This window comes from Vombatus ursinus, unplaced genomic scaffold (genome assembly GCF_900497805.2).
Source record: "Vombatus ursinus unplaced genomic scaffold, bare-nosed wombat genome assembly UNPS02009918.1, whole genome shotgun sequence".
NCBI classification, from domain to species: Eukaryota; Metazoa; Chordata; class Mammalia; order Diprotodontia; family Vombatidae; genus Vombatus; species Vombatus ursinus.
Window position 1 is genome coordinate 7,094,124 of NW_020949696.1, and position 12,120 is coordinate 7,106,243.

The 12,120-nt window shown below is 46.8% G+C and overlaps 1 protein-coding gene across 5 annotated transcripts in view; it reads left to right on the forward strand.

Moving 5' to 3' along the window:
- Positions 1–12,120, forward strand: part of SBNO2 (strawberry notch homolog 2) — a 225,367-nt gene that overhangs the window by 173,553 nt on the left and 39,694 nt on the right. For all 5 annotated transcript variants that reach the window (XM_027853161.1, XM_027853162.1, XM_027853163.1 and 2 more), the window contains 6 exons: positions 2,782–2,865; positions 4,870–4,966; positions 6,133–6,293; positions 7,014–7,147; positions 7,427–7,517; positions 10,353–10,496. In XM_027853161.1, coding sequence (XP_027708962.1) covers positions 2,782–2,865; positions 4,870–4,966; positions 6,133–6,293; positions 7,014–7,147; positions 7,427–7,517; positions 10,353–10,496 — 711 coding nt within the window. The remainder of the gene's footprint in view (positions 1–2,781; positions 2,866–4,869; positions 4,967–6,132; positions 6,294–7,013; positions 7,148–7,426; positions 7,518–10,352; positions 10,497–12,120) is intronic.

Below are 12,120 nucleotides of genomic sequence, written 5' to 3' on the forward strand. Positions count from 1 at the left end.
AATTCCTCTCTGTGACCCTAACCTCATCATTCTGTCATTCCTTATGCCTCTTCTTTTCCCTCCTCATGGTGTCCAGTCTCTCAGCCCCTCAGTACTATCTCAAACTATTGCCCCATCCTCTGAATTCACTTCCAGGCACCTAGGTGGTGCAGTGAATAGAGTGCTGGGCTTGGAGTCAGGAAGACCTGAGTTCAAATTCAGCCTCAGACACTCACTGTGTGACCTTGGGCAATTAACTTTGTTTGCCTCAGTTCTTCATCTGTCAAATGAGCTGGAGAAGGAAATGGCAAACCACTCCAGTATCTTTGCCAAGAAAACCCCAAATGGGATCACCATGAATTCGACACGACTGAAATGATTCAACAGCAAATTCACTTATCCCTTTCCCAGTCTGGATGCTTAACTAGTTCAACTCCACGCTTGAAGACCTTACAGCCTCGTCCTTTGTCCAGCCCACACCCGGATTATTCTCATCACCCACCTCTTCTACTCCTATTCAGACAAGTGCTATACAAAGCTGGAGGAAAGCATGCAACTGGGCTGACTAGGGACACTACCAATTAATGTTCTTCAAAGTTCTCTGGCCTTCACTGCAGCGAAGCAGTCCTTTTATTCCTCCCTAATTGATTTTCATCCTGCTCCCCACAGAGGTTGTTTTAAGCCTTGTCTTCTCTTCCCAAGCCTCCCACCTGTTTGTCCCTGCACTCTTCCCTCTGAGGACCTCAACTGATAGACACACGTCACTAAAACATGGTGGCTCTTCTCCTCAAACTCCTCCTTCCTTTCTCTTCCTATCCAAACCCCTTGGCATCATTCTGTGCCCTCTCTGTTCAAGTTTCTGATAACAAGGTGGGACCTTTTCCTCTCCTTCTAAGCATAGATCTGACCGTGTCCGTCTTCTTAGTAAACTCCACTACCCCATTGTCTCTAGGATCAAGTAGAAACCCCTTTCAAGCCTTTTCCAGCCTGGCCCTCACCATTCTTTCCAGTCTCATTGTACATCGTTCCTCTTTCCACACCCAACAATCTAGCTAGATTGACCTCCTCTTGATTCCTTACACAGAACATTCCCTCTTTTGTCTCCAGCTGCTGCCAGGCCTGGACTGCCCTCTCTCCTCCCCTCGGCCTCGTGACATCCCTCGCTTCCATCTACCCAAAGCCTTTCCCCATCTCTCTGACTGCCAGTGCCCTCTCTCAGACTGTCTCATCCTTTACTCACTTGGATTTCTTCTGTGTTTATTCCATCTCTATTTTGTACATTCGGATATGTATATATTGTACACATTTCTCCCGATACAATGGAAATTCTTTGAGAGTGGCAGGTGTTTGCCTCTGTTGTCTTTATCTCCCCAGCCCCTATTCCAGTCACTAACACATAGCAGCCCTGCTTGTGGATTGATTGATTGCTTTGAGCCTTGGTTTCCTCACCTGTAAAATGAGAGTAAAGACACTTGGATTATGCTACCTGCCTCATAGGGTGGTTGGGAGAAAAGGTCTCTGGCACCTTTGAGCCTTCCTGAAATGGGAACCTTTGGGGAGCCAAGCACTGGGTGGAGCCCAGGCAGCCCCAGTCACAGCACACCCACAGACAAAATGTCCTCTGGCCTTGCCTCTTAATCACTGTGGATGACTGTTACTAGTGTGACTGCCCCCTCCCTAGCAGCCTGGAGCTGGGTTTCACCCATGTACCTTGGATCCTAGTTTTCCTGCCCAAGGACATCTGCTCTTCCCTTTTGTCAAGAGAACCCCTTTGAATGCGAGTGTCAGGAGCAGCCAGAGTGTAGCAGGGATATGGACTTGGTATGGCGAAAAGACCCAAACTGACCTCCTGTCAAACTTCAAGGGACTTTAGAAGGCTGAGGCAGCTGTGTAGAGGGGAAAAGAGGGGTAGATTTTTAAATTTAAGGTATGTATTTTTAAAAACTCTGCCTCATAGATGTTCACAGTTTCATATACCATAATCCTCTTTCCTTTATGTAGTTGAAATGTCCATGTGTGTTGATGTTTACATCCATAATAAAAAAGGAACAAAAGGACTGTATTTGGCATCCAAGGACCTGGATTCAAATACTGACTTTGTTGTTTACTCTCTGTGTGATCTTGGACAAGTCACTTCTTTTCTCTCGGCCTCAGTTTCCTCTTCTGTACAATGAAGGGATAATCTTTCAGATCCCCTTCTGTTTGTAAACCCTATGATTCTCTAACCTGGAGGGAGCCTTTCAGCACAGAATCTGGAATACCCAAAGTGATGGGTTGGAGGACAGACACAGAATGTCAGAGCTGGGAGGGCCCTTTTTGGTTATCTGGTCCATCCCTCCTTTCCTATAGAGAAAGAAGCCTTGCTGAGGCCCAGCAAACTTAAGTGATATGTTGGAGACTAAACAAGCAGTTAATGCAAAGGTACAGTGGAGTGGAGATGTCAGAGGCTTCCTCTGTACCTTCTCTGCAACCTTATAATAGTAAATTGCTTTGCACTTTTGCTAAAATAGGAGTATGTGAGTGATACAACAGCTCCTCCTCCGCTTCTCACAAAGTAAACCAGATAACTCTTAGAAAGGGGGCAAGCCGACTAGCCTCCTTAACCTCAGGAACTCTCCAGAGATGCCAGTAGGTCAGACTGTTGCCCAAAGGCCCTGGCATACTGTATCCCAAGCCCGGCCCCAGCCCCACGCTCCCCTCACAGCCCTTGGCTGTTGGGTTGCCATTAGATAAGAGGTATTGAAACATGGGTGATTCCAAAGCACCTCTTGTTTAAATTTCTCATTTTCTGCTCTCTTCCAGCTGTTCACATCTGCAGGACAGTTTCCAGGTTTGGACGACTCAGTTGCTGCTATCTCAAACACCCCACTGCTTGTGAGCTACCAGGTGAGCTGCACCTTCCTTCCTGTCCCCCTACCCCAGGCCCCAGGGTATTATGCCAGCATAGTTTTTTTTTTAAAGAGGGGTGTGGGTACACACCCTGGAAAACTCCCTATACAGACACTCCCTTACCAGTTCCACTTCCTTAGAGCACACTTCATTTTGGAAAGTCCGGTTCTGAGAGATTATAATATCCTGGGTGGCAGTTATGGTTCAGACAACTTTCAGTTATCTCTTTTATTGGGAGACAGCCCACTGTGATTCATTAAGATTCAAGCAGAGAGTTTTTGCCTCATCCCTCCGCTGCTACAGAAGTGCATCCAGGTAGTGTACTAGACTGATGTGAATTATTCTTCTGATTGCCCCACTTGTGTTGGATAATCTAGTGGAATTTAATAAAAGTCTCAGAATGTCAGAGCTGAGAGGGCCCTTAGAACGTGGAATGTCATAGGTAGAAATATATTAGAAATGGGAATGGTTATGAATAGTTAGCCTGGAATTTCAGAGCTGGGAGAGACCTTAGCATAGAGAATGTCAGGGCTAGGAAGGCCCTTAGAACAGAGAATGTCAGGGCTAGGAGGGCCCTTAGAACAGAGAATGCTTACTTACAACATCACTAATGTGAAAATATGTTTAATAGGAATGTATATGTATAGCCTATATCAGATTGTGCACCATCTTGGGGAGGATGGTTAGGAGGGAGGGGGAGAAAAATCTTAAACTCAAAAGCATATGGAAGTGATAATTGATAAATCAAAATAAATTAATTAAAAATAAGTAAAAGATGGGTAGAACTTCAAAAGTCAGAGAAACAAAGGGCAGCTATTCTACGCAAAGGAAAGACTATGAGCAGAAGTACAAGCCATGTTGGAGGGACAGTGAGTTATCCAAGTGTGAGGACCTATCTATAGTAAAATTGTAAATCATGTGATATGTCATAGTAGGAGATAATGCTGAAAAAGTAGAGTCAAACCATTTTGCAGAAGGTCTTGAATGCCAGGCTAACAAATCTGAATTTTACCCAGTAGGCTTTACCTAATGGGAGCCACTGATTTTTTATTTTTATTTTAGTAATTCAAATATTCCTTCATTAAAAAAAATATGGCCTCTATGCTGGGTTGGTGGTTCTATATCTGAGTATTTTACCAGTTCTTTTTTGCTGCTCTCTAGGCAAACTCTTTTCTAAAAGCGTAAAGTATCTGAAAGATATTGCCCCATGGAAGCTAATGGGCATTTCAGAAAATCCAACAAACAGTAACAGATAATGAACTCTGAGTATCAGTCTCTGAGATAACTAATTGAATATCTTATGATAGATAGTTTTTACAATTGCATTGGAAAGCCACTGAGTTTAACTATTGTAGCCAAAACTACCTACTGTGCCCTCTCAGCTGTTTCTGTTTAGTGTGGAAATCTAATGTAGTTGAAAGCTGCTGATTTGTATTAAGTTGAAGTCTGGAACTCCCCCTTCTAATGATAGTAAAGTACTCTTTCAATTAAAGGAGCAAAAAAAAAAAAAAAATCAAACCCAGAATGTCAGGGCTAGGAGGGCCCTTAACACAAAGGATGTCAGAGCTGGGAGGGCCCTTGGAACCCAGGACGTCAGAGCTGGGAGGGCCCTTCGAACACGGGATGTCAGAGCTGGGAGGGCCCTTAGAACAGAGAAGGTCAGGGCTGGGAGGGCCTTAGAACACAGGTTGTCAGGGCTGGGAGGGCCTTAGAACACAGGATGTCAGAGCTGGGAGGGCCCTTAGAACACAGGATGTCAGAGCTGGGAGGGCCCTTAGGGCACAGGATGTCAGAGCTGGGAGGGCCCTTAGAACACAGGATGTCAGAACTGGGAGGGACTTTAGAGATTAACTGATACCACCCACTCATTTTTACAGGTGATAGGGTTGTGACTGCCTAGAGCCACACAGTCCAGAAAGTCTATGTACCACCCCACACTCACTGCCTTCTTGTCCTGTGGCCGTTCCATTTTGCTATCCTCGAGGTTTTCTTTTCTTCCAGTCACAGACTCAGCCGGAGGACGATGATGAGGGTGATGAAGAGGAGGCAGAAGAGCTGGGCCATGCAGAAACCTACGCTGATTACATCCCATCCAAATGTGAGCAGCTACGGCTGACCCTTGTCTTGTCCTTTGGTCTCCATTTTCTCTGCTGTGAGCTCAGCGGGTTCCCTACACCTCAGTTCAGTTCAGCAAACTTCCACCAATCATCTTCTTTGTGCCAGACCTTCTGCTAAGCCATGTGTATGGGAAAATATATGTGAAACCAGCCCTGCCCTCAGTCTGCTTACATTCTGCCAGGGGAGGGGGGAGGTTGGAGAGCAGTGCATATACAGATAAAGAAATGCAGCAGACGTCCAAAACGAAAGCAGAGGAAGCCAGGGAGGCCACAAGTCTGATACGGAGCGTTTGAGGAAGTTCCTAGAGGCCCGGGCCTGAGCTGTGTTAGCCAATAAGTGTGATTTCCGATTCACAAAGCACTTTATATGTGCACAAAGCATTATCTCCCTCAATGTTCATCTCATAGCTGTGAGATCAACCCACTGTATAGTAGAGGAAATTGGGGCTTGGAATAGTGATGTGACTTGCTCTTGAGTGGCAGAACCAGCATTTGTTCCCCTATCCCAGACCCTCAGATCGAGGTCTGATACCAAAGCCAGGGCTCTTTTCCCAGTTTCGCGGCGTCCTCTGCGTCCAGCACCCAAGGGAGCACGTAGGAGCCTCAGAAAAGCTTGTTCATTGATGGTCTAGACCATAGATGTTGAGGCCCACATGACTAAATTTATACTCCTCCTCATGTCTCCAGTGTCCCCCACCTCCCTCTTCCTGCACCTTGAAGGGGGGCCCTAGTCTGAAAACTTTGAGCAACTCAAGAATCTAGAAAGACCCTAAAACCATGGCAGTAACGTTTCTAGACTTAGTTTATTTTGAATCACCAACCTAGGGTGTTTGTCACTTTCAGAGGGTTACAAGACTTAAGGAAGGAAGCTATAATCTAATTCAGTCTCTTCATGTTACAGAGAGGTAAACTGAGGCCCAGCAAAATGACACATCTTGCCCACAGTCACATAAATATTAAGTAGCCGAGCCTGCATTTGACAGCCCCATCCTCTGGCTCTGGATCCCTTATCCTCTTTCTCCTTTCCTGGAGTCGGGAAGGAGTTGGAACCACCTGGTTGAGGGGGAAAGGAAGGGCCATGGGGCAGCATGGACCTTTTAGCAGAAAAGGCTCATCTTTTCTTTTGACCATGGTGTGTTCCTTCCAGCTAAAATTGGAAAACATCACCCAGACCGTGTGGTCGAAACGAGTACTCTCTCCAGCGTCCCTCCACCCGACATCACTTACACCCTCTCCTTGCCCACCTTAGCGGCCGACAGTGGGTCCTTGTCAGCACTACAGTTAGAAGCCATCACATACGCCTGCCAGGTATGAGTATGCCCTTGTGCCGTGGGGGGATGGGAAAACCTCTCTGCTGCTTCCTTGGCATTTGCCAGTTTTTAGCACCAGAAGTGAGTATGATGGGCTTGTAGAATCTCTGAGTTGGGAGAGACTAGTCACCTGCATGATGGTGACCCTTCTACAGCATTCCCAATAAGACAATTGTTCAGCTTCTCTTCTTAAACATATCCAGTGATGGGGAAGTTGCTGTGTACCCTGTTTCTTTGTTAGAAAGTTTTCAAAATTTCAAGCCAAAATTTGTTTTTCTGATGCAAGGACGGTGAAGTGGGAAGGTGATATATGTGCGCATGCGTGTGTGTATGTGTGTATGTGTGTGTGTGTGTGTACACACACACCTGTGCTTGAAGATGACCAAGTGTCACAATCAGAAGCTTGAAGGCTTGGTTTGGACTGAAACCAGGTGGGAATACCCAAAACTTGTCCTCTTCCCTCTTGCCGACATTTTAGAGAGGTGACCAGTCTAAGTTTTCTGCTGGTGTCTTTGGTTTACTTTTTATCTCTTGGGAAGCAGCAGTAAAAGTAGAGGGGCACGGTCATCGTCCTCCTCATCCTCATCCTCCCTCACACCCCCGCGTCCTTTGGATCTCACCAGGCCCTTCCCAGGTCGCTGTGCCAGGGAGGGGTGATGCCAATACTCAGCCCAGTCATAGGATGCTGTCAGGTGCTAACTCTTCTCGTGATTGGCAGCAACATGAAGTCGTGTTACCCAGTGGACAGCGAGCCGGGTTCCTCATTGGAGATGGTGCCGGTGTTGGGAAGGGCAGGACAGTGGCCGGGATTATCTTTGAGAACTTCCTGAAGGGCAGGAAAAAATCCCTGTGGTTAGTATTCCTCCTTCCTCAGTCAATGAATGGCAACGCCCCCCCCCCCCCCCCAAGCTGTAACCATCCACTTGCACTTTGGTTAGTGGTCATTCTGTGCGGGGGCCTCTTGTTTTCCCAGCAGTGAGGTTTGGTTGACGCCTCGTCATCATCTACCTCTCCTCCTCCTCCTCTTCCCTCTCTCCCTCCCCATTCCATCTTATGTCAAGGAGGAAGGGTTGACCAGGAAAGGAGAGAGCCGTTAGGGGGACGGTAACCCTGCTGCTTTGGCATCTGCAGGTTCAGCGTCTCTAATGACCTCAAGTACGATGCCGAGCGAGATCTTAAGGACATCAATGCACCTCACATTCCAGTGCACGCTTTAAACAAGGTAAGAACACCCCAGGCCTCTCTGTAGGAGGAGGTTGGCCCACAGAGAGACTTTGGAGGGAGCTTCCAGTCTTGCCCTCCTCCAGTTCTCTAGTGCCATGGTTCATTTTCTCCTTTGGGACAAAAGGGGAATAAGCTACACTGTCCTCTTCTCTCAGCGTCTCCTCCCAGTAACTGGGGAGGGCTCTGCCAGTAACCAGCCAGCATCCTTTTGGGCATTTCCTTTGTCTCCTTATCAGGACAGATGACCAACAGGGCACCCTAGTCAGATGGGTTGGGGTCAGGAGGTCTCAATTCTAGGACTGATCATCTTTAAGTCCAACATAAATTGACCAGGTAGTTGCCAGCTCTGTCCCTTCCACTCTTAACATGCACATGTTAAGAACAGCAGCCTTTGCCTGTGTCGCAGACATTGTGAGCCGACTCCTGAGGGCTGGACTCTCCCCTGGGGACAGACCCCAAAAGAGAAATCTGACACGAAGAAAGTCAGTTTGTATTATTGTCTCCATATAAACCTCAACCTATATGGAGGTAATAACACGTCCGTACATATGTGGCTATTTATATGTTGCAATTAGTACAGAAGTCATGAATTCCCCAGGTTGGAGAAGGAAGTAGGCATGTGTAGACCCAGCTCTGTATCTGTAGCCATCGTGGCCAGGTACTCATTAGCTCTGAGCCTGAGGAAGACTTCGTAGATAGCTCGGGGTGAGTGTGTGCGTGTGCATGCCTCCACACACCTGCTCTCTCTCCCTCCGTGTATATGATATATATGACATTATCTCTACACCAGTGGAGGTAAGATGTCGAACTGTTGATGGTGGCAGGGGCCAAAACTGGAAGTCATGGGGGAGTTTTGAGGAGGCAGGTTTACACTGGATATAAGGAAAATCTTCCTAGCGATTAGAACAATCCCGGAGCAAGTGGAATGGGCGGCCCTGGGAGGTCAGAGGATCATCAGATAACAGACGGAGAGCTGGAAGGGGTCTTGGGAATTCCCTTATGGAGTCTGACCTCCTCATTTTACAGATGAGAAAACCGAGACCCCGAAGAATAAAGTGGTTTGCTCAAGGTTACACGTATAGTAAGTGGTAGAGCCAGGCCTATGACAACAGATTGATTGCTTTTGCTGCTGTCCCAAACATCCCCCCAGTAGTGACCTCTTTCCTGAACGGGTTTGTGGAGTGTATTGTAGAGGGGGCTGTTCTCCAACAACTAATGTGGGCTGGTCCCTTTAGTTCCTCATTTACTCTGTCTCTCTGTATTAGACTACTCTGTCTCCTCTCGTGTGCCAAGTAGGGCTGGGGCCAGCACACTCTGGACCACATCCTCTCCTGTCGTTGTACGCATATTCCTGGAATGCCTGTTTATTTTTGGATGAGCCAAAGCAAACCTTGATGGATGGAGAAGGTCATTTAAAACAAAGGGTGCCTTACCCTAGGGAAGCAAGGGGCCTTGGATTTCTGTGCCCATGTTCCTCCATAGGGTCTTAAAAAACAGCCCATGGTGTCTGCTTCTGACATTCCCCAGAAGCTCCCCCCAGACAAAGATTAAGACGAGAGAAACGAGTAGGACAGCGGGGGTTCACATGGGGGTGTGTGTGCGCGTGTGTGAAGTCATGTGTTCTCTTATCAAAATATTTGGTCATTTCAGATAACGAGGAATTTCATCAGTCAACAGGCAGCCTTTTGTTGAACTGCTTGGCATAGTGGAAATTCTTTGAGACATGCCCTGTAGGGGATAGGATTTCATTTCTTTAAAAAAAAAAAAAAAATTGAAAAGCACCTGTATTATTTTTTCCTGTTTCTTTTAATTAGCCCAGTAAGAGGGGAATTATATTTATGAAAGTAGAAAATAATCAGGCCACTGACCTTGGTAAGTCATCTAACTTTTCTAAACCTGAAAGGGATCCAATAACCTTTTGGGGTCAGAGGTACATGGAAGTGGCCAAGCAGAGGTAAGATAGTTAAAGCCATTTTCCATTCTATTATCATTGTTGTTATTGCTAACATATGTAGCAACATAAGGTTTGCAAAACATTTACATATATAATCTCATTTGAGAGTCACAGCAGTCATATAAAGTAAGTGCTATTATCGTCCTGATTTTATAGATGAAGAGACCGAGCCTGAGAGAGGTTAAGTGGTTTGCTTTGGGTCACACAGCTAATAATTGGCTGAGGCTGGATTTGGACATGCAGTACAGGGCCGTGGGCTTGTCTGAATTTTACAAATGCCATTGTAATGGGCAAGTCTAGTATTTTCTGGAGCAGAGGTATCAGACACATAGCTCATGAAACCTGCAACACTCACGAGCATGACATGAAGATTAAAATGTAATTGGGAAATATTTAGCAAATAAATAAAAATACAGGATAATACAATAAAAATCTAATAGAACATAAATAATATTAATATGTGGTTTTCTGTACCACTGCCACTATAATCCTCCCTTTCTTTCCTTCCTTCTCTCTTTCTCTTTTAACTAAAGAGAGCCTGGCAGAGTTCATAGAGCATTGGAGACAGTGAGAGGTTCTCCTCGCCGTTCCATCACTTGGTAGCTGTGTGAATTGGGGAGAGTGATTTCCCCTTTCTAGAGCTCATTATCCTCACCGGAAAATGGGAGCAACACTCATTGTGCTGCCTAATGAAATGTTCCTAAGGCAAAATGAACGTCCAGGTTGATTTCCTTTACCTTAGAGGTTCACGTCGTGGAAGGCAAGCTTGCTCACAGACTCCTCTGGAGGCCCCAGGGGCATCAGCTTGGGCAGGATAGACAAAAGATTGAGCTGAGATAAATATTCCTCTTTACGCTCTCGTGACTTTCTCCTCCCTAGATAAAGTATGGTGACACAACTACCTCGGAAGGAGTCCTGTTTGCCACTTACTCTGCCCTGATCGGGGAGAGCCAGGCAGGGGGACAGCACCGGACCAGGATCAGGCAGATTCTCGACTGGTGTGGAGAAAACTTTGACGGAGTCGTATCCTTGGCGTGAGCCCCCGGGAGCAAAGTGTGAGCCGGGGCAAGGCTCCGCACTCTCCCAGCGCTCTGAGTTTTAGGCCTCATCACAGGAGGATGGGGTGGGGGCCTGGCCTGGAACTCCTTGGGAGCCCTCAATTTCTGTTGTTGAGGAATACAGAAGATGAGAGGAAGTGGGGGCCAGCTGGTTGTCCTTGAACATCATCAGCCATCCCTGTCTTTGTTCACATGGTCCCTCTTACCACACAGCTGAGTGTCTTCATGGGTAGGATGTTTGTGAGAGACAGAAGTAAGGCCTCATGGCTGGCTCTGACTAACTGGATTTTCTGGCCAACTGAGAGATAATTTATACCGATTGGTTAAGCATTTACCTTGTTCTGGGCCCTGCTTTCTGCTCTGAGGGAGATAGTTTAGTAAATGAGACACAGGCCTGGTTCTGAAGGCCCTTGTGGTCTTTTAGGGGGTTATACACTTCAATGCTAGCTAGAATAAGAGGAATTCAAGTACTTTGAGATCAGAGGAAAAAGATCATTTGGTTGGGGGAAGGGGGTGAGGGGGACAGGTCCCACTTGTGGAAAGGATGTGCTAGGGCAGAAATGTTCCCTCTATATGTCAGCCCCTTAGTGAAGAGCTCTGTAAATGCTCTCAAATCATCTTTAGGTCCTTAGTCTCATCTAGTCAGTGTTACTGCCTTCAAGGACCCCTCCACCCCTTAGTAGATAGTCCTCAGGAGTACCTGAAGCAAGAACCTCCCAAACTGTTTTTGGTATAAGGGCCTGCCTCCATGGTTGAGCTTGTCCTCATGTGCTTAGATGCTCCCTGGACGGTTGGCACAGAGACTTTTCAGACTTGAGAGCATTTGCTAAGGATGTCCTCCATTGGCCCAGTTTTTGATAAGCCAGGGTCAGTTTTGTGTCCTCCAGAGGCAGCCGAGGAGGACTTCAGTGCAGGAGGGCAGGCATCTCACGAATCTCAATTTGGCAGCTGAGAGTGGTGGTCCTCATTCTGAATGCTAGTGATTGATCACTGCTCAGAAAGTAAGATGTAGAGGATTTAGGTGGTTGGATTCAGCTGGTATTGACTCCAAGCCGTGCTCTGCAAGCTGCTGTGTTGACAGATTCCCTATCCCATTCTGACAAGGTCAGTAATGCTTGTCCCATTGGACTTTTGCTCCAGTTTTGAAAGGCTTTGAGCCAAGGAAGGAATCCACACTCACCTCTTGGTTGGTCAAGGCTATTTCTTGGCAACAAGACTTGACAGGCGCACGTGCATCTCTCCTGACCCCTGGATTCCTGGACACACTGGGGTGTGTCACTTCCTCTCACTGGAGCTAGTCTTCCGGGAAAGGGCAGAAGGCTTAATTGGGTAGTTGGTAGATGGTGTTTATTGCTCTCGGTTACAGTTCTCAGGGGTAGCACAGCCCCAAGCAATATTATATAGCTCAGTCTAGAGTCCTTCAATCAGTCCTTCTCTGGCCTTGATCCAGCTCAGGTGTCTTCTGTCTAAGGGGAGGTGACCTAGTAGGCTAGTTGAGCATGTAGGTTTTATATAGTTTCTAGTATCATGAGTCAGCAAAAGTAATAGTACTGGAGCTATTAGCCTTTCCCATTACTATTCCAGAGGAA